The sequence below is a fragment of the Hemitrygon akajei genome, chromosome 8 (genome assembly GCF_048418815.1).
Source record: "Hemitrygon akajei chromosome 8, sHemAka1.3, whole genome shotgun sequence".
Classification (NCBI taxonomy): domain Eukaryota; kingdom Metazoa; phylum Chordata; class Chondrichthyes; order Myliobatiformes; family Dasyatidae; genus Hemitrygon; species Hemitrygon akajei.
The window spans coordinates 64,601,678-64,627,443 of NC_133131.1; the positions used below are offsets into that span (position 1 = coordinate 64,601,678).

Genomic DNA, 25,766 nt, shown 5'->3' on the forward strand with positions numbered 1-25,766 from the left:
ACAAACTTGCTTACACAGGATGCCAGAGTTGATTCTGAACTCCAATGCCCTGAACTGTAAGAGTGTTGCTCTATTCCTCTTTTGTTCAAACTCCTCAAATGCTTCTACCTTCTCCACCGATACCATTTGCTTGACCGATTTCCTTTGCCATCTCTCTGCCCCCCGACTTCATTTCTCAGGCCCGGCTGCAGGGAATCTTCACTCTGTTCCCCTCATGAGCTCACTGTGTGATGGAGGAACTGTGGGGCAGATCACTCGTGGGCCAGAAGCCAGACAATGGGCTGCATGGCCTGCCCCTGTGTCTGTGATTCTGCAAGCTCTGATTCCTCCTCCAGTCACTGAGCTCACATTTTGACTGCCTCCTCTTGTCTCCTCAGCCAGGACTGGAGCTTCCCCTGCCATCGTGAATGGAGCCCTGGGACACTCGGTTTCCTTGTTTCCTTCGATCCCAGTCAGACAGGATGTGGATGCGGTTGAGTGGATAAGGTCATCACCCAGAACTAAGATAGCACGTTACTTGGAAGGGTCAATTAAATACTTTAATACCACTTACAAGAACCGAATAACTCTTCATTCTGGAAACTACAGCCTGGAAATCCATGACCTGAGGAAAGAGGATGCTGATGAATATGAGGTCATTGTTACAGCAGGAGATTCAGGAGACGAATGCAGAGAGCATATCCAACTTAAGGTGTACGGTGAGTAAAACCTCTGTGTAAGGGCCTGGATTAATGGGTGAGGGCAGATCATGCGTGTCCCCACTGTCTGCCTGTGTCCACATTTGGGCTCATGGTCCCAGTGTAGTGGGGCTGAGACAGTGCAGGGCTGGGGGAACACACCCACTGCATCCCTGGAGATGAGGCCAGTGGCCGTGCAGGGTGATCCTGTGGCCCCGAGCCTGGAGAAACAGCACACAGGGAGGAGTGTGATACAAACCCGTACAATTAGAACAGAATCAGAATCAGGTTCAATATCACTGGCGTACGTTATAAAGTTTAGTGTTTTGAGGCAGCAGTACATGATAAAAACACTCCAATTAACAATAAGGAATATATATAAAATTAAATAAACAGTCAAAACAGAGAGCAATGAAAGGAAAATGTAGTGAGGTCGAGTGTATGGGTTCATTGTCCATTCAGAAATCTGATGGGGGAGGGGAAGAAGCTTTTCCTGAAATGATGAGTGTGTGACTTCAGGCTCTTGTACCTCTTCCCTGATGGAGGCAATGAGAAGTGGGCCTGTCCTGGGTGGTGGGGTACTTAATGGTAGATGCCACTTTTTGAAGTTGTGCTCAATGCTAGGGAGGCTAGTGCCCACGATGGTTGAGTTTACAACTTTCTGTAGTCACAGGATTGTCTGATAAGACATTTACATGAAGGAGCAGGTGTACAAGTGTACCTAGTAAAGTGATCTCCACCTCGCTCAATGTACTGTGCACACCCTGTCCCGGGGCACTTCATAATCTCCCCCAGCCCTGCACTGCCTCGGCCCCACTACACCTCAGCTCCATTTGCCATCGCTCACCCCCACAGATGTCATTCTCTATTCTGAAGAGTTTCTGCCCATGGAGAGTGTTGGAGAGTTGAGGACACTGATAGTCATGTAAAAGTAGAGTCAGTGCCCTCTTTATTAGATAGGGGAGTGGAACCCGCAGGGTGTGGGGTTCTCCTGCTGGAGCTCGTCCACTTCAAAGTCAAGTCTGGCCATTCTCCTCTGACTGCTCTCACTAACAAGGCACTTTTGCTCACAGATCTATTGGTCATTGATTTTTTTTTTGGTTTACACACCTTTCTCTGTAAACTTGAGACTGTTGTGCATGAAAATCCTGGAAATCAGCAGTTTTGGAGATACTCAAAACACCCCATCAACCATCATTCCACAGTCAAAGATCACATTTCTTCCCCATTCTGATCTTTGGTCTGAACACCAGCTTGATCCCTTGACCATGTATTTTATGCATTGAGCTGCTGCCATACACAGAGTGGAGATTCAACAGAACATCAGTCTGTGTGTCCACATGCCTTTAAAACTCAGACCAGACCACTGGGGATTAAACAGGCAAACAGAATGTTATTTCTCAGTTAAGGGAAAGAATGTAAGAGCAGGAAGATTCTGCTCCCAGATCAACACACACAGAATGCTGGATGAACTCAGCAGGTCAGGCAACATCTATGGAGAGGGAAAAAGAGTCAACGTTCTGGGCCAAGACCCCCTCATCAGGATTGGAAAGGAAGGGAGAAGATGGGGGAAGTTTGTCAACTTTGCCCCCAACTTCCATCCTCAAATTGACTTAGTCTATTTCTGACCTCTCTCTCCCCTTCCTTGATCTCTGGAGACAGCCTGTTTGCTGACCTCTTCTTGAACTCCACTCACCTCCACCTTTCTATCCCAGATTCTTCCCCTTTCCTATCCAGTCCTGAGGAAGGCTTCCTCTTCATAGATGCTGCCTGACCTGCAGAGTTCTCCAGCATTTTGTGTGTGCTGCTCTGGATTTCCAGCATCTGTGTGTTTAAGATTACACTCCTACTACCAAACAGAGAATTGAATACAAACTCACGAGGACCTGTTTTCCTGGACAGTCGGGTTGACACGAAGCACAAATTTGCGGTGGTGGAGGAGACAGAAGCAAGGGGTTTCTCAAAGAGGGCCAGGACTTCTGGGACTTGCTGATGGGTAGGGTGAGAAGGCAGAGACCCTACCATATTGAAACAACACACAGGTGAATTGAGACGCTGTGACCTGCAGGGATGGAGCCACGGTAGGAAGTTGGGATCAAGCTGGATATCAGCATTCACGCAAACATTTTTTACAACTGTATGGACCAACCATTGTGCTAAGCAGGAAAACTTTAAATACCCTGGAAACTTCACAGCACATGAAATTTCTCTGTAATGTGCATACTATGAATACCTAGACAATTGATAATTCGCATTCTTCTGATTTTATTAATTGTTGGGTATAATGAAACAGGGTACAAAGGAGAAGATCTTTCACATTTGTACTTACAGTGGGGAACAGGCCCATCTGGCCCGATGATCCGTACCCCCCAGCACCCCACAGATTTAATATGTTCCTGATCACAGGAGAATTTACAATCACCGATCCGGACCCTAACTGGTACGTCTTTGGACTGTGGGAGTACACCGGAGCACCTGGAGGAAACCCACTCGGTCACGGGGAGAATGAAGAACGTTGGGATTGGACACTGAACTCCATCACCCTGAGCGTTAGCATCTCACAAACTGCTATACTACCGGGAGATTCATTGTGTTTGTGGGTGAACCACTGGGAAACAAAGAAATACAACTGAATCCACAAAAAGACACAGAACAAAGAACAACAAACATCCAGAGGGCAAAAGAGGATAAACTGTGCAAATGAAATAGTACACAAATAATACTGGGAACACAAGCACGAGCTGCACAGCTTATTCTAGCTGTGTCCAATTCCAGTTATTGCATCAACATAGGCTACGTGTGGGGAGTATTTCAGCCACTGTGCAGCCGTGCACCCCCGTAGCTCAGAGTGAACAGTGCTAGACAGATCCATCCCAACTGCCACAGCTGGGATTAGTTGAATGTCCGTTTTCTGCTTTATGAATTATTTCCTGATTCTAAACCAAGACAGACAAAAACTATATGTACATACCATGGGTGGTCCAGCCAAGTAAGATCAAAGGTTTCAAACATACATTTAATATCAGAGAAATGAATACAGTACAGATCCTGAAAATAACACAGAGCATAGATGTAACATAGAAAACCTACAGCACAATACAAGCCCTTCGGCCCACAAAGCTGTGCCGAACATCTCCCTACCTCAGAAATTACTAGGCTTACCTATAGCTCTCTGTTTTATGAAGATGTACGTATTTAAAAGTCTCTTAAAAGACCCTATCATATCCACCTCCACAACCATCGATGGCAGCCCATTCCACGCACTCTGAGTAAAAAACCTACACATGACATATCCTCTGTATGTACTCCCCAGCACATTAAACCTGTGTCCTCTGTAGCAACCATTTCAGCCCTGGGAAAAAGCCTCTGAGTATTCACACGATCAATGCCTCTCCTCATCTTGTACACTTCTATCAAGTCACCTCCCATCCTCCGTCACTCCAAGGAGAAAATGCCCAGTTTACTCAACCTATTCTCATAAGGCATGCTCCCCAATCCAGGCAACATCCTTGTAGATCTCCTCTGCACCCTTTCTATGGCTTCCACATCTTTCCTGCAGTGAGGCGACCAGAACTGAGCACAGTACTCCAAGTGGGGTCTGACCAGGGTCTTATATAGCTGCAACATTACCTCTTGGCTTTAAACTCAGTTCCATGATTGATAAAGGCCAATGCAGCGTATGCCTTCGTAACCACAGAGTCAACCTGTGCAGCAGCTTTTGAGTGTCCTATGGACTCGGACCCCAACATCCCTCTGATCATCCACACTGCCAAGAGTCTTACCATTAATACTATATTCTACCATCATATTTAACCTACCAAAATGAACCACTTCACACTTATCTGGGTTGAACTCCATCTGCCACTTCTCAGCCCAGTTTTTCATCCTATCAATGTCCCGCTGTAACCTCTGACAGCCCTCCACACTATCCACAGCACCTTCAACCTCTGTGTCAACAGCAAACTTACTAACCCACCCCTCCAGTTCCTCATTCAGGTCATTTATAAAAATCACAAAAAGTAAGGGTCCCAGAACAGATCACTGAGGCACACCACTGGTCACCGATCTCCATACAGAATATGACCAGTCTACAACCACTCTTTGCCTTCTGTAGGCAAGCAGCTGTGGTTCCACAAAGCAATTTCCCCTTGGATCCCATGCCTCCTTACTTTCTCAATAAACCTTGCATGAAGTACCTTATCAAATGCCTTGCTGAAATCCATATACACTACAACTATCGACCTGTCAGCCTGACATTGGTGGTGGGAAAGATGCTAGAGTCCATTACTAAGGATGAAATAGTGGCTTATCTAGATAGCAGTGATAGGATTGGGCCAAGCCAGCATGGATTTACCAAGGGTAAATCATGCTTGACTAATCTGTTGGAGTTTTTCGAGGATGTAACCAGGAAGTTAGACGGGGGAGATCCAGTGGATGTAGTGTACCTCGATTTTCAGAAGGCATTTGATAAGGTCCCACATAGAAGATTGGTGGGTAAAATCAAAGCTCAGGGCATCGCGGGGAAGGCATTGACATGGATAGAAAACTGGTTGGCCGATAGAAAACAAAGGGTAGCGGTGAATGGGTGTTTCTCGGAATGGCAGGTGGTGACTAGTGGGGTGCCACAGGGCTCGGTATTGGGACCACAGCTGTTTACCATTTACGTTAACGATTTGGATGAAGGCATAGAAAATAACATCAGCAAATTTGCTATGATACTAAGCTGGGTGGCAGTGTGACATGTGATGAGGATGTTAGGAGAATTCAGGGTGACTTGGATAGGCTGGGTGAGTGGGCAGATACTTGGCAGATGGTGTTTAATGTGAATAAATGTGAGGTTATCCACTTTGGGAGTAAGAACAGGAAGGCAGATTATTATCTGAACGTTATAGAGTTGGGTAAGGGAGTAATACAAAGAGATCTCGGAGTCCTTGTTCATCCGTCACTGAAGGTGAATGAGCAAGTGCAGCAGGCAGTGAAGAAGGCTAATGGAATGTTGGTCTTTATTACAAAGGGAATTGAGTACAAGAGCAAGGAAATCCTCTTGCATTTGTACAGAGCCCTGGTGAGACCACACCTGGAGTATTGTGTACAGTTTTGGTCTCCAGGGTTAAGGAAAGACATCCTGGCTGTAGAGGAAGTGCAGCGTAGATTCACGAGGTTAATTCCTGGGATGTCTGGACTGTCTTACGCAGAGAGGTTAGAGAGACTGTGCTTGTATACGCTGGAATTAAGGAGATTGAGAGGGGATCTGATTGAAACATATAAGATTATTAAGGGATAGGACAAGATAGAGGCAGGAAATATGTTCCAGATGCTGGGAGAGTCCAGTACCAGAGGGCATGGTTTGAGAATAAGGGGTAGGTCATTTAGGACAGAGTTAAGGAAAAACTTCTTCTCCCAGAGAGTTGTGGGGGTCTGGAATGCACTGCCTCGGAAGGTAGAGGAGGCCAATTCTCTGGATGCTTTCAAGAAGGAGCTAGATAGGTATCTTATGGATAGGGGAATCAAGGGATATGGGGACAAGGCAGGAACTGGGTATTGACAGTAATTGATCAGCCATGTTCTCAAAATGGTGGTGCAGGCTCGAAGGGCCGAATGGTCTACTTCTGCACCTATTGTCTATTGTCTATTATCTACTGCTCTAACTTCATCAATGTGATTAGTCACATTTCAAAAAATTCAATTAGGCTCATAAGGCACGACCTGCCCTTGAGAAAGCCATGCTGAGGACTTCTAATCATATTATGCCTCTCCAAATGTTCATAACTCCTGCCTCTCAGGATTTTCTCCATCAACTTACCAACCACCGAGGTAAGACTCACTGGTCTATAATATCCTGGGCTATCTCTACTCCATTTCTTGAATAAAGGAACAACATATGCAACCTTCCAATCCTCCGGAACCTCTCCCGTCCCCATTGATGATGGAAAGATCATCACCAGAGGCTCAGCAATCTCCTCCCTCGCATCCCACAGTAGCCTTGGGTACATCTCATCCAGTCCCGGTGACTTATCCAACTTAGTGCTTTCCAAAAGCTCCAGCACATCCTCTTTCTTAATATCTACATGCTCAAGCTTTTCAGTCTGCTGAAAGTCATCACTACAATCACCAAGATCCTTTTCCATAATAATGAATACTGAAGTAAAATATTCATTAAGTACCTCTGCTATTTCCTCCTGTTCCATACACACTTTCCCACTGTCACACTTGATAGGTCCTATTCTTTCACGTCTTATCCTGTTGCTCTTCACATACTTGTAGAACGCCTTCTCATGGCCCCTTCTGGCTCTCCTAATTTCCTTCTTAAGCTCCTTCCTATTAGCCTTATAATCTTCTGGATCTCTAACATTACCTAGCTCTCTGAACCTTTTGTAAGCTTTTCTTTTCTTCTTGATGAGATTCATTACATCCTTTGTACACCACAGTTCCTGTACCCTACCATAACTTCCCTTTCTCATTGGAACGTACCTATACAGAACTCTACACAAATATCCCCTGAATATTTGCCACATTTCTTCCGTACTTTTCCCTGAGAACATCTGTTTCCAATTTAATCCTCCAATTTCCTGCCTGATTGCCCCATAATTCCCCTTACTCCAATTAAACACTTTTCCAACATGTCTCTTCCTATCTCTCTCCAATGGTATTGTAAAGGAGACAGAATTATGATCACTATCTCCAAAATGCTATCCCACTGAGAGATCTGACAACTGACCAGGTTCATTTCCCAATACCAAATCAAGTACAGTCTCTCCTCTTGTAGGCTTATCCACATATTGTGTCAAGAAACCTTCCTGAATACACCAAAAACTCCACGAACTTCACAACACTCCTTGCGTGAAAATAGACACATCTCAAACCTTCGGTCTGAGCGCATCCCTTCTCTATCACCTGCCTATCCTCCCTCTCGCACCGTCTACAAGCTTTCTCTATTTGTGAGTCAACCTCCTCTTTCCCAGTCTCTTCAGATCAGTTCCCAGACCCCAACAATTCTAGTTTAAACTCTCCCCAGAAACCTTAGCAAACCTTCCCCCCAGGATATTGGTCCCCCTGGGATTCAAGTGAAACCTGTCCTTTTTGTATATGTCACACCTGCCCCAAAAGAGGTCCCAATGATCCAGAAATCTGAATCCCTGCCCCCTGCTCCAATCCCTCAGCCACGCATTTATCCTCCACCTCATCCTGTTCCTATTCTCACTGTCGAGTGGGACAGGCAGTAATCCCGAGATTACTACCTTTGTGGTCCTGCTTCTTAACTTCCTTCCTAACTGCTGTAGTCTTTTTTCAAGACCTCTTCTCTTTTCCTACCTATGTCATTGGTACCAATATGTACCACGATCTCTGGCTATTCTCCGTTCCACCGCAGGATATCGTGGACGCAATCTGAAACATCACAGACCCTGGCACCTGGGAGGCAAACTACCATCCGAGTTTCTTTCCTGCATCCACAGAATTGTCTGTCTGACCCCTAACTATGGAGCCCCCCTATCACTACTGCCTTCCTCTTCCCTTCCCTACCCTTCGGAGCCACAGGGCCAGATTCTGCGCCAGAGGCATGGCCACTGCTGCTTCCCCCAGGTTGGCTGTCACCCCCCTCCCAACAGTACTCAAACAGGAGTACTTATTGTCAAGGGGTACAGCCACAGGAGTGCTCTCTCATACCTGAATCTTCCCCTTCCCCCTCCTGAATGTGACCCACTTGTCCATCTCCCGTGGCCCTGGTGTGACCACCTGCTTATAACTCCTCTCTATCACCTCCTCGCTCTCCCTGATCAGGCAAAGTTTATCGAGCTGCATCTCCAGTTCCCTAACTCAGTCCCTTAGGAGTTGCAGCTTGACACATCGGGTGCAGATATGGCTGTCCAGGAGGTTGGGAGACTCCAGGACCCCCCACATCTGACACCGAGCACAGAAAACTGGCCTCACACACGTACTACTTCCTTTCCTCAATTAGCACAGGTAAACCTACCTCGGCTCATCCCATTACCGCCAAAGCCCTGTCACTCTGCTGCATCTTACTCCACTGCCCGCTGGATACGACGGTCTTCTTTATAAACCTTTCACGCACTGCTGGCTGACGTCATGTGCCTGCGCAGTCTCGCTTCTCTTTTACCCCGAGTAGTAAAAAACTCCCTTCTCTCTGAAAAATCAGCCATTCACTTGCAGCCTTCTTGCTCCAAATCTTTTTCATCGCAACCATCCATGAAAACAGAGGAATGCCCCTTAGTCTGTTAAATGTTAGAACCCAAAAGTCCACCCAGCTTCCTGCCCTCCTGTGCGTAAACAGTGAAAGTCTTTTTGATATACGGAACAGGAAAAGCGCTCTAGCCCATGATCAGAACACAAAAAGCCATTGAGCCCTTGATGCACACTGAACATCACACATTCACACTAATCCTGCACTAGTTCCATTTTTAATTGCTCCCACATTCTCATCAACCTGCCCCAGATGCCCCCGCTTACAAACAGACCAGTGGTAATGTATGTCCAATGTCTAATTAGCTTCCCTAATGACTTTGACATGTGAAGGAAACCGAAGCTCCTGGGAGAAACCAAAGCCGTTACACAGAGAACATACAAATTCCGCACGGACACCAGCCAAGATCAGGATTGAACCTCGGTCTCCAGCTCTGCAAAGCTGCAGCTGTATTTGGAACGCTGCCCTTGAGTGCAGGCTGACTCTGTCATCCCAAATTACTGCCCATCACTGCATCCTACTCCCCACTCTGCCTCGTTTCCCCTCTCAGAATGTGAGATGGGAATTAACATCCCCACGGCCCTGGTCTGTGAGCTGATGAATGGGGGAGGAGGTGTGTGACCCAGGATCTCCAGTGTCAGGTTCACTCTGGAACACTGCACACAGTTCCAGTCTAGCTCTGTGCCAGTCACAGTCCCATGGTTACTGCTCTTGGTCCAGATTCAGGACCACTCACAAGAGTGATAAAAGACATGGAACTGAGAGAATTCCAAGCATACAGAGCCATAAACAAGACATAACAGAGTGCTTGTGGATGAGCCTGGGCAATTTTTGGGAAAGAGGGCACAGCACATGTGGGAACTTCTAGCAGCAACTGGCTGAACGGAAGATGAGTGAAGTGTTAAACGGGTGGGGGGATATGAGCTGGGATCAGCTTTATGTTCACTTGGGACTGTTCAGGATGGGATGGGGAAGTTGGTGATCGAAGTGTCCACAAAGATCTCCTTTACTCATCTTGCATCTCTCTGTCCCAACCTCAGGACTTGTGTCAGGAGCACACATCACAGTTCAGACCACTGGGATCTGCAACTTCACCTTGACCTGCACCGTGACCTCAGGTGACCCCACCAGCTTCACGTGGTGGTGGGAAGGAGAAACTTTGGTAAATGACAGCACGCAGCACATCCCGGTACTCGGAAATACGCTAGAGGTTCATCACGCTGCAGAGGACGAGGACGTTGTGTACAAATGTGAGGCCAGGAACCCCATCAGTAATGAAACGGCAGAGATCCAGCTGAAGGACATCTGCAAATCGGACACATATGGTGAGTGTCAGAGTAAAGAACCCAGGTTATTCTGAGGGTGTTGTTTCCCTGCAGAGGGAGCTTCAGTCTGTATCGAGCCTGTATCTTGGAAGCGTTAGGTGGGACAGTGTACAGAGAGCTTCACTCTGAATCTAACCTTGTGCTGAGAGTGTGTGGTGGGACAGCAAAGAAGAGCTTTACTCTAGATCTGACTTGTATCTTGGCAGTGTTTGACAGATCACTGGAGAGAGGGGTTTATTCTGTACCCAATATTTTCCCCACTTATTTTAAGCAAAGCTTGATTAAAGCATTTGTCCCATGGCCAGGATGGACCCAGCTTTGTGGAGCCCACTGCTCCTTGAGAATCACCAGCAGACAACGCTTACTTCTTCTAATTTAATGTGCATGAATGGATATATCCTCGGATGATGGGCAGGCTGTGGGTTCAGGTGGAGCTTTCGATGGGATACGTCTGCACTGGTGAATGGCCACCTTGCTCATGGACAGAATGATGAGGAGGTCTCACTCCCTTCTCACCTGGCCACACATTGTTCAGGGACTAAGTCCAGGCAAACATCAAATACTGAATTGAGACTCACCTTCTTGTACACGGAACACATATTCATCCAGGCTACGAAAGGACAGGGACCCACGAGTCCACAGGTGAATATAAAATTAAAATTCTACTGCACAGCACTGCTTCCACCAGCATACACCCCACCGCAGGTCCCATATAGCTATATCCAGGACACAGAACAATGGCCAGAGATGGGGAGACGACGGTGAACAGTTCGGGTGTACAGGAAATGCCTCCGTGTGGATACAAGGCATTTGCAAGAAGCAGTCCATAATTGTGTAAGACTGTCTCTGAGGACTCTCAGGCCAAGAAGCAATTCCTGGAAAATGGGAGTCTGTCCAGTTGGGAGCAGACAATGGTCATGAGACCCCTTATTGGAATCAGAATCAGGTTTAATATGACTGGCATATGTTGTTTTGTGGTCGCAGTGCAGTCAAGTACTAAGTCACAGTAAGACACTTGTGTATCATTTATATATAGAATATAAAATACATTAAGAAAATTAAACAAGTAGTGTAAAAAGCGAGCAAAACAAATAGTGTGGCAATGTTCATGAGTTGGTTCACCGTCCATTCAGAAAGCTGATGGCGGAAGGTGTTCCTAAAATGTCTTCATTGATGGCAGCGATGAGATTAGAGCCAGTCCTGGGCAATGAGGATCCTTAATGACGGATGTCTCCTTTGTTGAACCATCACCTTTTGAAGGTGTCCTCAATACTCAGGAGTCTGGTGCCCATGATTGAGCTGGCTGAGATTGCAACCCTCTGCAGCTTTTCCCAATCCTTTGCAATTGTCCTTCATACCAGATGGTGATGCAACCTGTTAGAATGTCTCCACAGTATATCTGTAGAAATATGTAGAAATCTCTTATCACGAGGTGACATGGAAACCGAAATCATCCACTAGAAGACTTGGTGCTGTGCAGCTTTGCTCTTCAAGCATTTCACTCCTTCCCTGTCAAGTCGCAGTACCTGGAGGTAGGGATTCCCTGATTCCAGTGATAGGCAGGCAGCTTTAACAGGGAAACAGGTGCTCGCCACTGGGAACCACGTGTTGTCCTGAGGGCCTGGCGTCATAAAGTAACGCAGCTGAGAAAGGAGCCCCTCAGCCCTATTCCTGGGGGAAGAAATGCATCAGGAGTGACTACACTCTGGGAAGATGCTCAACATACAGGGATCTACATGGTCCAGATTCAGAGAGCTGCCACCTGGTTTTAGAAGCACACCAGTGACTGACCACTCTCCTCAATCAGGAGTCTCGGAACCATACCAGAAATCCTTGCCACACAGAAAATCCACCATCTGCTTCTGGATCTTGGTGGGAGAGACGTGGGGTGGGAGCAAGGTGACCATGGCATGGAAGTCACCAGTTGGTTTACAACCAGTGCTCGGCCCTTATTGGAAAACACTTGGAACAGTCAAGACTAAAACCCTCATGGCTGGTGACTTTCAAAAACTACCTCCTATCAATTTGTCAGAGTGGGACCCAGATAAGTTCTCAGATAGATGAGATAAATGAGAATCAGCTGTGCTCCACCAGTTATATGTGAAAGAAACAATGAGCTGCATCCTATCCACATGCACAGCGAGGTGAGCTTCACCCACACCACATGATCGTCCAAGCATGGCGTCATTATGATGCAGAACACATACACATACACAACTACAGAGAACCTACTCTTCCAGGAATCCTGACTCTTCCCCTTTCTCAATTCCTCCATCTCTGCCACATCTGTTCTTATGAAGAGGATTTCCATTCCGGACCATCTGAGATGTCCTTCTTCTTCAAAGAACAGCGTTTCCCTTCCTCCACCATCGATGTTGCCCTCACTCACATCCTCTTCATTTCCCTGTTATCCACCTCAGCCTATCTTCCTGCCACCATATCAGGGATAGAGCTCCCCTTATCCTTCCCTACCACTCCATGGGCCGCCATGTACAGCAGATCATTCTCCATAACTTCCACCATGCTCAACAGGATCCTACCACAAGGCACATCCTTCCTCCTTTCACTCTCTGTTTTCCACAGGGATGGATCTCTCTGAGGGTACCTGGTCCACTTGCCCTTCCCCAATGATCAGCTTCATTGCACTTGTCCCTGCAAGCAGAACAAGGGCATCACCCTTCAGGGCCCCAAACATTCCTTTCAGGTGAGATGACACCTCACCTGTGAGTCTGATGGGCTCATCTGCTCTATCCAGCGCTCCTCGTGCAGCCTCCTCTACATCAGTGAGACACGATGTAGACTGGGGACTGCTTTGTGTCGCACCTTTGCTCTATCTGTCACAAAAGGCAAGATTCCCTGGAGGCCACCCTTTCAAATCCACATTCCATTTCCGTTCTGACAGTTCGACCATTGGCCTCCTCGACTGTCACGATGCGAGCTCTCTCAGGTTGGAGAGCAACTCCTGATATTCTGTCAGAGAATCGCGTGAAGATTGATTTCTCTAACTTCCAGTAATTTCTCACCCCTCCCTTTCTATAATGTCGGAATTAGGTTTAATATCACCGGCATATATCGTGATATTCGTTAACTGCGGCAGCAGTACAATACAATATATGATAAATATAGAAAGAAAAATAAATAAGTCCATTACAGTAAGTATATGCATATTGAAGAGTGCAGAAACATAAATAATATAAAAACAAAAAAAGTGAGGTGGTGTTCAAGGGTTCAATGTCCATTTAGGAATCTGATGGCAGAAGGGAAAAAACTGTTCCTGAATCGCTGAGTTTGTGCCTTCAGGCTTCTGTATCTCCTTCCTGATGGGAACAATGAGAAAAGGGCCTCCATACCTAGGACATGCCCTGAGGTGAACCAGTGTTGATCGCCAGCGAGGTTGAGATATTATCACTAATTTGCACAGATTGTGGTCTTCCAGTTAGGAAGTCGCAGGAGACAGGTAGCTGGGTGACTGTCAGGAAAGGGAAGGGGATTAGACAGAATGAGCAGAGCACCCCTGTGGCCGTTCTCATCAATGATAAGTATACCGTTTTGGATACTGTTGGTAAGGATGACCTACCAGGGACAAGTTGCGGTGATTGCGTCTCTGGCACCGAGACTGGACCCTCAGCTCAGAAGGGAAGGAGGGAAAAGAGGAGAGCATTAGTGATAGGGGATTCGATAGTTAGGGGGACAGCTAAGAGGTTCTGTGGAAGAGATCGAGAATCCCGGATGGTCTGTTGCCTCCCTGGTGCCAGGGTCTGTGATATCTTGGATCGAGTTCTCAGTATTCTCAAGAGGGAGGGTGAGCAGCCGGATGTCGTGGTCCATGTAGGTACCAATGACAAGGGTAGGAAGAGTGAGGAGGTCCTGAAAGGTGAGTTTAGGGAGTTAGGCGCCAAATTAAAGGACGTGACTTCCAGGATAGCAATCTCAGGATTGCTACCAGTGCCACGTGCAGGTGGGTTTAGAAATAGTAAGATAGCGCAGATCAACATGTGGCTGAAGACATGGTGCAGGAGGGAGGGCTTCAGATTTATAGATAATTGGACAGTTTCCCAGGGAAGGTGGGACCTGTTCTGGCAGGATGGTTTACATCTGAACTGGAGGGGGGCAAATATTCTTGCAGGTAGGTTTGCTAGAGAGGCTCCAGTGGATTTAAACTTGATACAAGGGGGGAGGGGAACCAGAGTGTAGGAACAGATGAATGGGAGAAGAAAGAAAAAGAAGATAGTAAAATTGTTTGCACCGTTAGAGATAAACAGAGAGGAAGAGGTGGAGAATTTCTTAAATACATTTATTTTAATGCTAGGAGCATTGTAAGAAAGGTGGATGAGCTTAGAGCATGGATTGATACTTGGAAATATCATGTTGTAGCTATTAGTGAAACATGGTTGCAGGAGGGGAGTGATTGGCAACTAAATAGTCCTGGATTTTGTTGTTTCAGGTGTGATAGAATCGGAGGGACAAGAGGGGGAGGTGTTGCATTGCTTGTCAGAGAAAATATTGCAGCGGTGCTCTGGCAGGATAGATTAGAGAGTCTAGGGAGGCTACTTGGGTGGAATTGAGCAATGGGAAAGGTGTAGTAACACTTATAGGGGTGTATTATAGACCACCTAATGGGGAGCAAGAATTGGAGGAGCAAATTTGTGAGGGGACAGCAGATACTTGTAGTAAGCACAGGGTTGTGATTGTGGGAGATTTTAATTTTCCACACATAAACTGGGAAGCCCTTATTGTAAAAGGGCTGGATGGTTTGGAGTTTGTAAAATGTGTGCAGGATAGTTTTTTGCAGCAATACATAGAGGTACCAACGAGAGAGGGGGCAGTGTTGGATCTCCTGTTAGGGAATGAGATAGGTCAGGTGACGGAGGTTTGTGTTGTGGAGCACTTCAGGTCCAGTGATCACAATGCCATTAGTTTCAATATAATTATGGAGAAGGATAGGAATGGACCCAGCATTGAGATATTTGATTGGAGAAAGGCTAACTTTGAGGAGATGTGAAAGGATTTAGAAGGAGTGGATTGTTTTATGGGAAGGATGTAATAGAGAGATGGAGGTCATTTAAAGGTGAAATTTTGAGAGTACGGAATCTTTATGTTAGGTTGAAAAGAAAGGTTAAACGTTTCAGATTCAGATTCAGATTCAGTTTATTGTCATTTAGAAACCACAAATGCAATGCAGTTAAAAAATGAGACAACGTTCCTCCAGAATGTTATCACAAAAACGCGTGACAGAACAGACTACACCAGAAAATCCACATAACATAACATTTGGCAATCCCCAATCCAGAGTCTGGAGAGGCTGCTGCATATTATTATCATGCTACCATCTTAACACATTCCCCGGAAAGGAGCTCCAATCCCACCAGACAAACAAAACCAAAAACTAAAGCTACAAGACCTGCACAAAACCACATAGTTACAACAGTGCAAACAATAGCATTTAATAAAAAAACAGACCATGGGCACAGTAAAAATAGTCCAAAGATGTTAAAAGACTATAAGTTCGAAAGAAACCACCACACAGTTTCCACAAGTTCTCAGGGTCCCGATTGACTGCTGGCGGCAGAAGGGAATACCCTCGTTATGGACTTCCATGGCTCCGCCCGACTCAGCCTTGCACACGCAGCACACAATGAAAGCACCGCCGGACCCAGTCTTGCAGACATAGCACACAGTAAAAGCGACCTGATCGCAACGGACTCCGAGTCCGTTGAAACTCTGAGCCTCTGACCATCCCTTCCAGCACAGCTTCTCCGAGCACCATCCTCTGCCGAGTGTATTAAGATGCCCCCGCCAATGGCCATCGGCAACGTGACCCCGAGGACTGGGGGCCTGTTCTTCTCAGCAGAGAACCAGACCTCACTGCAGCAGCAGCAATGAAGAAGGTCTTCCTGGAGATTTCCAGATGTTCCTCCGTGCTCCCACGTCCGTTTTCAACCAATTATGATTGCGCACAGCACCCTGCTTCACAAATAACAGATAATCAGCTCCGGAGTAGTCACTGCAAGCTGCGTCGCGCCGCCGTCTTGGATGTCATGGTTTGAGAGAGCCATGGTTTTCAAGGGATATTGGAAACTTGGTTCAGAAAAAGAGAGAGATCTACAAGAAATATAGGCAGCATGGAGTAAATGAGGTGCTTGAGGAAGATAAAGAATGCAAAAAGAATCTTAAGAAAGAAATTAGAAAAGCTAAAAGAAGATACAAGGTTGCTTTGGCAAATAAGGTGAAAATAAATCCAAAGGGTTTCTACAGTTATATTAATAGCAAAAGGATAGTGAGGGATAAAATTGGTCCCTTAGAGAATCAGAGTGGACAATTATGTGTGGAGCCAAAAGAGATGGGGGAGATTTTGAACAATTTCTTTTCTTCGGTATTCACTAAGGAGAAGGATATTGAATTGTGTAAGGTAAGGGGAACATGTAGGGTAGTTATGGAAACTATGATGATTAAAGAAGAGGAAGTACTGGTGCTTTTAAAGAATATAAAAGTGGATAAGTCTCCAGGTCCTGACAGGATCTTTCCTCGGACCTTGAGGGAAGTTAATGTAGAAATATCAGGGGCTCTGACATAAATATCTCAAATGTCATTAGAAATGGGATGGTGCCAGAGGATCGGCGTATTGCTCATGTTGTTCCATTGTTTAAAAAGGGTTCTAAGAGTAAACCTAGCAATTATTGGCCTGTAAGTTTGATATTAGTGTTGGGTAAATTAATGGAAAGTATTCTTAGAGATGGTATGTATAATTATCTGGATAGGGTCTGATTAGGAACAGTCAACATGGATTTGTACGTGGAAGGTCATGTTTGACAAATCTTATTGAATTTTTTGAAGAGGTTACTAGGAAAGTTGATGAGGGTAAAGCAGTGGATGTTGTCTATATGGACTTCAGTAAAGCCTTTGACAAGGTTCTGCACGGAAGGTTAGTTAGGAAGGTTCAGTCATTAGGTATTAATATTGAAGTAGTAAAATGGATTGAACAGTGGTTGGATGGGAGATACCAGAGAGTAGTGGTGGATAACTGTTTGTCAGGTTGGAGGCCGGTGATTAGTGGTGTGCCTCAGGGATCTAAACTGGATCCAATGTTGTTTGTCATTTACATTAATGATCTGCATGATAAGGTGGTAAATTGAATTAGTAAGTATGCAGATGATACTAAGATAGGTGGCGTTGTGGATAATGTAGTAGGTTTTCAAAGCTTGCGGAAAGATTTAGGCCAGTTAGAAGAGTAGGCTGAAAGGTGGCAGATGGAGTTTAATGCTGATAAGTGTGAGGTGCTACATTTTGGTAGGACTAATCAAAATAGGACATGCATGGTAAATTGTAGGGCATTGAAGAATACGGTAGAACAGATTGATCTAGGAATAATGGTGCATAGTTCCCTGAAGGTGGAATCTCATGTGGATAGGGTGGTGAAGAAATCTTTTGGTATGCTGGCCTTTATAAATCAGAGCATTGATTATAGGAGTTGGGATGTAATGTTAAAATTGTACAAGGCATTGGTAAGGCCAAATTTGGAGTATTGTGTACAGATCTGGTCACTGAATTATAGGAAAGATTTCAACAAAATAGAGAGAGTACAGAGAAGATTTACTAGAATGTTACCTAGGTTTCAGCACCTAAGTTACAGAGAATGGTTGAACAAGTTATGTCTTTATTCTCTGGAGCATAGAAGGTTGAGGGGGGACTTAATAGAGGTATTTAAAATAATGTGGGGGATAGATAGAGCTGACATGGATAGGCTTTTTCCACTGAGAGTAGGGGAGATTCAAACAAGAGGACATGAGTTGAGAGCTAGGGGGCAAAAGTTTGGGGGTAACACAAGGGGTAACTTCTTTACTCAGAGAGTGGTAGCTGTGTGGAACGAGTTTCCAGTAGAAGTGGTAGAGGCAGTTTCGATATTGTCATTTAAAGTAAAATTGGATAGGTATATGGACAGGAAAGGAATGGAGGGTTATGGGCTGAGTGCAGGTCAGTGGGATTAGGTGAGAGTAAGCGTTCAGCACGGACTAGAAGAGCCGAGATGGCCTGTTTCCGTGCTGTAATTGTTATATGTTTATATCTGTAGTTGGGAAAATGCTTGAAGCTATCATTAAATAAGAAATAGCAAAAGCAGGTCCTGTTTGACAAACTTACTGGAGTTCTTTGAGGATATAATGAGTGCAGTGGATAGAAGCGAATAGATGGATGTTATTTAATTGGATTTCCAGAAGACGTTCAATCAGGTGCCACATAAAATACTTATCCATAAGATAAGGAAGCATAGGGTTGGGTTGGTGTATTAGCATGGATAGAGGAGAAAGCAGAAATAGAAAGCAGAGCGTTGGAATATATGGGTGTTACTCTAGTTGGCAATCAGTGGTGAGCGGTGTGACGCAGGGGTTGGTGCTGGGCCCGCAACTGTTCACGACATACATTAATGATCTGAAAGAGGGGACCAGGTGTAGTGTATCTAAGTTTGCTGATGATACTAAATTCAGTGGAAAAGCAAATTGTGCAGAAGATACGGAGAATCTGCAGAGAGATATAGATAGGTGAGTGGGCAAGTGTCTGGCAGACTAAGTCATCCACTTTAGAAGGAAAAATGGAAGATCAGATTATTATTTAAGTGGTAAAAATCGCAGCATGCTGCTGTGCAGAGGAACTTGGGAGTGCTTGTGCATGAATTACAAAAGGTTGGTTTGCAGGTACAGCAGACTATCAAGAAGGCAAATGGAATGTTGGCCTCCATTGCTAGAGGGATTGAATTTAAGACCAGGGAGGCTACGCTGCAACTGTACAGGGTGCCGGTGAGGACACACCCTGAGTACTGTGTGCAATTCTGGTCTCCTTACTCGAGGAAGGATATACTGGCTTTGGAGTTGGTGCAGAGGAAGTTCACCTGGTTGATTCCAGAGACAAAGATGTTAGACTATTAGGAAAGATTGAGTCTCCTGGGACTGTACTCACCAGAATTCAAAGGATGAGAGGAGATCTTATAGCAACAGATAAAATAGGAAAGTTGTTTCCACTGGTAGGTGACACTAGAACTAGGGGACATAGCCTCAAGATTCAGAGGAGTAAAATTAGGACGGAGATGAGGAGGAACTACTTTTCACAGAGACTAGTGAGACTGTGGAATTCTCTGCCCAATGAAACAGTGGAGGTTACCTCAGTAAATATATTTAAGACAAGTTTGGATAGATTTTTGCATCATAGAGGAATTAAGGGTTAAAAGGAAAAGGCAGGTAGGTGCAGCAGAGTCCATGGCCAGATCAGCCATTATCATATTGAACGGCGGAGCAGGCTCAACAGGCCAGATGGCCGACTCCTGCTCTTATTTCTTATGATCTTATGTTTATGCTGTTGGGTTTGACTTTGTAGGAAATAATATCCTGCAAATCCTGCCAGATTTGACATGCATCTGATCTCGTCTCCAACCTCACACAAAATCATCTCTTTGCTCTTGAAATAGCCCCCTGCATCATACGTGGCTTTCTTGTACAGACCTGGCTCCCCAGACTTAAATGCCACAGACCTCGTCCTCAGCAGACAGCGAATCTCCTGATTCACCCATGGCTTTTGGTTTGGGATTATACAGTATGCTCTCATAGGCAAACACTTATCCACACAGGTTTTAATGAAGTCAGTAACAACTGCAGCTTACACATCCAGGGTTGAAGATGAATCCCTGAATACAGTCCAGTCCACCGATTCAAAGCAGTTCTGTAGGCGCTCCTGTGCTTCCCTGGTCCAAACCTTCTTGGTCCTCCTGACCGGTGCTGCAGTCTTCACTCTCTGCCTATACTCAGGGAGTAGAAGTACAGCCAGGTGATCAGACTTCCCGAAGTGAGGGCGCGAAATAGCACGGTAGGCATTCTTAATGGCGGTGTAACAGTGGTCCAGTGTGTTTATGATTTGTTGAAGATAATTATTTAGTGACTTTTTCAAGCTGGCCTGGTTAAAACCCCCAAAATGATTCCATTTCCCATTTGGCTTTCCTCTTACCCCTTCTCCTCACTTCCCTTCAGTTCCCTCCTCCTTCCCTTCTCCCATAGGCTACTCTGCTCTCCTATCAGATTCCTTCTCTTTCTACTATCTACTTTTTCCATTTCTCACCTGAACAGTGCATGGCAAGTTGCTCGATGTGCTGATCTATCCGAGGCCACCAGACAAAGCTTCAAGTCAAAGCTTTCACTTTGACCACATTTAGATGACCGGCATGTAGGTCCTCCAACACTCCAGCTGTCAGCTTGGATGGTACAACAACTCTCAATCCCCACACAAGGAAAACTCCATCAAGGACAAGTTCATCCCAGTGCTGGTAAAAATGTGGGGACTGGAATTTCTGCAGCACACTCCAGTCATTTTGGGTGGCCATGTAGATCAGAGATCTTTTCTGGTTTCCCTTTGGATCAGCTCTGCTGTAACAGGCAGACGTTCGATTTGCATGAGGGTGAATGCATCAAAGGATGTGTCCTCTTATGTAAATTTTGCAGCTAGTTCCTTTTCTAAGGGTAAACAGGACAATCCATCAGCATTTCCATGATTAGTCATTCTCTTGTAGTCAATGTTCTAATTGTGTCTTACAAGAATCAGAGCCCATCTCAGCATCTGTGCTGCTGCTGTTAGTGGAACACCCGTCTGTGGATTGAAAATGGACACCAGTGGTTGATGATCAGTAATGAGGGTGAACTCTCACCATACAAGTACTGGTTGAAATGTTTTATGCCCCAAACCGGATTCAATGCCTCTGTCAATCTGTGCATGATTTTTATCTGCAGCGGTTAGGAAGCGTGATGCAAAGCCTACATCACTCAGAACATGTGACATGATTACACCTATTCTGTAAGGTGAGGCATCATGGGTAGGCTTCACTGGATGATGTGGATAACCCTCTCACTGAGGCTTCTAACCAACTCAGTTCATAGGCTAACTCTGGCCAACAGCCACATGACTCAGTATTGCATGGGTAATGGTGAGAAGGCATTACTTCAATAAGCAATACATACCTAGGGCTGGTATGATTCAGGTTTAACCAAATAGGAAAGTTGAATGTTCCCCTTGAGGGAATGCAGATTTGCGGTGAATGCTTTCCCGTGCCAAGGTGTCGTTTGCCAGGAAATAACAGACCTTACAAAGAACAAAGAACATTACAGCACAGTATAGACTATTCGGCCCACAATGTTGTGCCGACCCTTAAACCTTGCCCCCCATATAACCCTCCACCTTAAATTCCTCCATATACCTGTCCAGTAGTCTCTTAAACTTCACTACTGTATCTGCCTCCACCACTGACTCAGGCAGTGCATTCCACGCTCCAACCACTCTCTGAGTAAAAAACCTTTCTCTAATATCCATCTTGAACTTCCCACCCCTTACCTTAAAGCCACGTCGCCTTGTGGTGCCCTGGGGAAGAGGCACTTGTTGTCCTCTCTATCTATTCCTCTTAATACCACCACCAGTATTGGGTTGATGGTGACCTTTAAATCAGCACAGATCCTGATAGACCTATCCTTGGCTGCTGGACCACTGGCGTTACCCATGGACTCCAGGCAACCTTGGAAAGAACTCCTTCTGCCTCTATGCGATTTATACCTTACACCAGCATAAACTTACAGTGCAAGTATATTTACAGATATTTCAACTTTAACAAACATTTCATAGTAAAAGTTAAGAAAAAAGGGACCATTACAGTTAAACCAGACTAAATGTGCACATAAACATCAGAGCTCGTTTCTAAAGTAGTTGGGTGTATCGCTTTACTCACGGTGTTGAACCCACGTCTCCAGCCACTGGTCGAACTTCCCTCAAAAAATGTCACAAACAAACTGGCTAACTCCTCCTCTGTGCTATTCATCTGCACATTCTTGCAACAGGGTCTCCCCTTCAGGCGGGATTCTGCGAGTGTCTTCCCCTGTGTTCTTCTCCACACTTTCTTCTTCCAACATCAGCCAAATCAAAGCCAGCCCACTGTTCCTCAGAAGTCTGATCCCACCCAGCTCTCTCAAATGTTTCATGGCATCCCACTGAACAGACTTACAACCTGTTACAAGGCCAACTCCACTGGCTGACGTAACATTCCTAAGTTGAACAAATGGCTCCTTATCTCAGCTGAAGCCAAAAACACTTAACTAACTGAGCACACCGTGTTTGCAGAAAAACTGCTAAAATAAAATACCTCACAGCATAAGTGAAGAAATACAATAAAACATGTTCTTAACCAGGACATTAAATGTGAGTACAGTGTCCAATGTCACCAGTTCCTTTGCCTTTTGGAAATCCACCTCACATTGCTTTCTCCATTGCCATTTCTTCATAATCTGTAGTAATGAGTTCAGGGGGTGGAGCACAGTAGCAGGAACCTGTAATAGTAATTGTCAAATCATAAAAAAGTACTGCAACTGAAATACGTCCTTTGGCCTTGGGACATCCACCACTGCATGAATTTTCCCAGCACACTTGTGTAAGTCTTGTGTGTCAAAGGTGTGACCAGAGTAAGTGATGCTCAGTTTGAAGAATTCATACTTGTGTCGTCCTCTGAACCCATAATTTTTTGATGTTTTTAACACTGTCTTGATATTTTGGAGATGCTCCTTCTTATCCTCATTGGTAACAATTAAGCCATTCTGGTAACACTGAGTGCCTGGGCAGCCTTGCAGCACCTGGTCCAGAGCTTTCTGCCAGTGTACAGCTGCAGATGCTACTCCAGAAATACCCCTATTATAGTGATAAAGCCCTTTGTGTGTGTTCATGGTGAGAAACATTTTGGACTCTTCTTCCATCTCCTTCTGTAGGTAGGCCTCAGCTGTCCACTTTGCTGAAATGTTTCCCTCCAGGTGGGTTTGCAAAGATATCCTCTATCCTGGGCAGAGGGTATCAATCTACTTTCAGTATTGGGTTGATGGTGACCTTTAAATCAGCACAGATCCTGATAGACCTATTCTTGGCTGCTGGACCACTGGCGTTACCCATGGACTCCAGGCAACCTTCGAAAGAACTCCTTCTGCCTCTATGCAATCCAGTTCACTGGCTACTTTGTCACAGATGGTATAAGAAACTGGACAGACTTTGTAAAACTTCATTTAATGCTGTTTTACCCCTTGATATATTCATTCAGGAGTGTGAAGGTATTCTTTCTGGTTCAAGAGTACCCCCCCCCCCCACCTCCACTCCCAGTTCAAGACCAGAGGGAATAACCGGTGGTTGAGGGGTAATAAATTCTTGAACCTGGTGGGATATGTCCTGAGGCCCCTGTACCTGTAAACTAACCCCATCTGCTTACACAATGTCCATATCCTTCTGTTTTCCTTATATTCACGTGCCTATCTAAACATCTCTTACAGTCCCTGATGTATCTGCTTCTACCTCCACTCAACACAGCTTATTTTAGGCGTTCAGTACTTTCAGTGGTATATTATTAAAAGAGAGAGAGAAAAAACTTTCCTCTCACATCTGATTTAAAATTCACCTCTCTCACTTTAAATTATCTCCTCTAGTGCAACCCCCAGTAAAGATTTTGCTGCTGAAGTTGTAGGGTATTTCATTGAATGGTTTTCTGTGGAAGCAGTGTGTGCTGCTGGAAGTGTTTGGGTTAGGATGCTTAGGAATCTTGTGTCATCCAATCAGGATGATGAAACTGGGAGAAGGTTCCAGAGAATGCTGGGGGAAAGGTTTTGTGAGCGAAACTGAGGTGGGTCAAGGTCTTTTTTCGGTAGAAGATGGAGAGAGAAGCTCAAGAGAACTGACCATAGGATTTGGTCCGATGGGATTGCGCAGTCTGATAGAGCCCAAGAGGGGGAATTCAAGTAGTGATGGATGAAAATGAGTCAGGATTCTCAGTACATCGGAAGGTTTGAGCTCCAACCTGTGCTCATTCGACAGTCTAATAATGATGGGTCCTTTTGTTTTCTTTCTTTTCTATACTAACTGTTTGGTTAAGCTAACATTCATAAATATACTTTCTTTATAATTTTGTGCAGTGTGCATTCTGTTATTTTTTGCCACCGGGCGATTGCATGGGAGCAGTAATTACACAGAATTCACAGAAATTGGGGTTCAGGTGGGCGAGACATGCCAACTTCCCAGGTTTGATGGGACTAAAGTTATATCGACCCTAGACATACGGAGTCTGGAAAGGTGGTTTCCTCACCGCTGAGTCCGGTGGCTGTTAACGAGGGGTTAACGAGCCGCGTCTCTAGAAACGCCCAGTGAAAAGGGATTTCATTGTGGGGGCTATCGTCCCAGATTGAATTTGTTGAAGTGATTAACACACAAAAAATGCTGAGTTTCTCCAGCACGTACAGATTTTCTCTTGTTTGTGTTGAGAATTGATTAAGTGGGTTTGTGTTTCAGCCTGTGTTAAACTATTATCCAGGAAAGTGATTAAGATATGAGGCAGGCATTAAGCATTGGTGCGATTTAAAGTGATCACACATAACTAAGGCTTGTGTTCTGAGCGGCATCGATATCCACAGCCCAGATGAATTGTTGATTAGGGTTTTCAGTGCCGTCAAAGCTACGATCACTGTCAAAGTATTAGGGAAAGCTATGATCACTGTTAAAGTATTAGGGAAAGATACGATCACCGTCAAAGTATTAGGGAAAGCAGTTTGACTAGAGGGCAGGCACAGATGTCGTTTTAGTTCAGACTAGCAATGGCATGACAGAAATGGGTCGGCCCGGTAGTATTGGCGTCCAGGGAGAGGCAGGGCCATGGACCATCCATACTTTCAGCGAGGAGGGGATGTAGGTGAAGGTGCTGAATTGGAAGCTGAAGGTGAATACTTTAAAGACAAGTTGTTCTCGTTGCTGCGGAGTGAGGGGATGAGTGGTCTGATGTGGAAGGTCTATTGAGTCATCCAGCGAGGGGTGAGCATTCTGAGTTGGTAGCAGCAATTACGTCCCTGGTGGATACGTAGCAATGTGAACTGATGGAGAGTCAAAGTTATCGTAGGCTGAGAATGTTCTTGGACTGAAGCCCACCCCGATGGGGAGATGGAATATGAGATTTGGGCAGAGCAGACATCTCAGCTGCTGGATGAGTGGCAGTGTCAGAGAATGTGAAAAGACAGCTCCGGCTGCTGAGGTGAGACATCCTCAAATGTCCTTTGCTACTTCTATGGGCTCCATGCATGCACTAGAAAGTGTTTTTGACATGACGGGAAGGCCAATGGAGCTTATGTTGGGGTTTAGGATCATGTTCCAGGAGAAAGGGGAAAAGCTTCCTGCCTACATTTTTCTGCTTGATGGAGAGCTGAGCTGCTTGCGGCGTAAAGGAGCCATTCAACTGGCTGAGGTGAATCAATTAAGGGTGGACCAAGTGGTGAAGGGCGGACAGTCTCAGGACATGATCGCTTTTAGCCTTGTAAGACAAGCCCCCTCCCCGCACTCGTTTACTGAGCTCTAGAGGACTGCTATTGAATGTGGTCCTTTCAAAAGGGGAGCAACTGGTATTGTCTGCTACAACTGTATTTAAGAGGGACACTTCAGGTAGAAGTTGGAAAACTTCAGAGAGAGGGAACAGCCTGGTGTCTCAGGGGAACACGTTCCAAACGGTGTACAAGGAACACCCAAAAGCAAAAA

General features: G+C 45.4%; 1 protein-coding gene across 2 annotated transcripts in view; it reads left to right on the forward strand.

Annotated features, from left to right (window-relative positions):
- The window catches only part of LOC140731939 (SLAM family member 5-like), a 460,463-nt gene that overhangs the window by 248,375 nt on the left and 186,322 nt on the right, over positions 1-25,766 (forward strand). The window contains exon 2 of one of the 2 annotated variants that reach the window (XM_073053940.1): positions 378-698. The exons of the other annotated variant lie outside the window; for it this stretch is intronic. Coding sequence (XP_072910041.1) covers positions 378-698 — 321 coding nt within the window. The remainder of the gene's footprint in view (positions 1-377; positions 699-25,766) is intronic. 2 annotated transcript variants of the gene reach the window in all.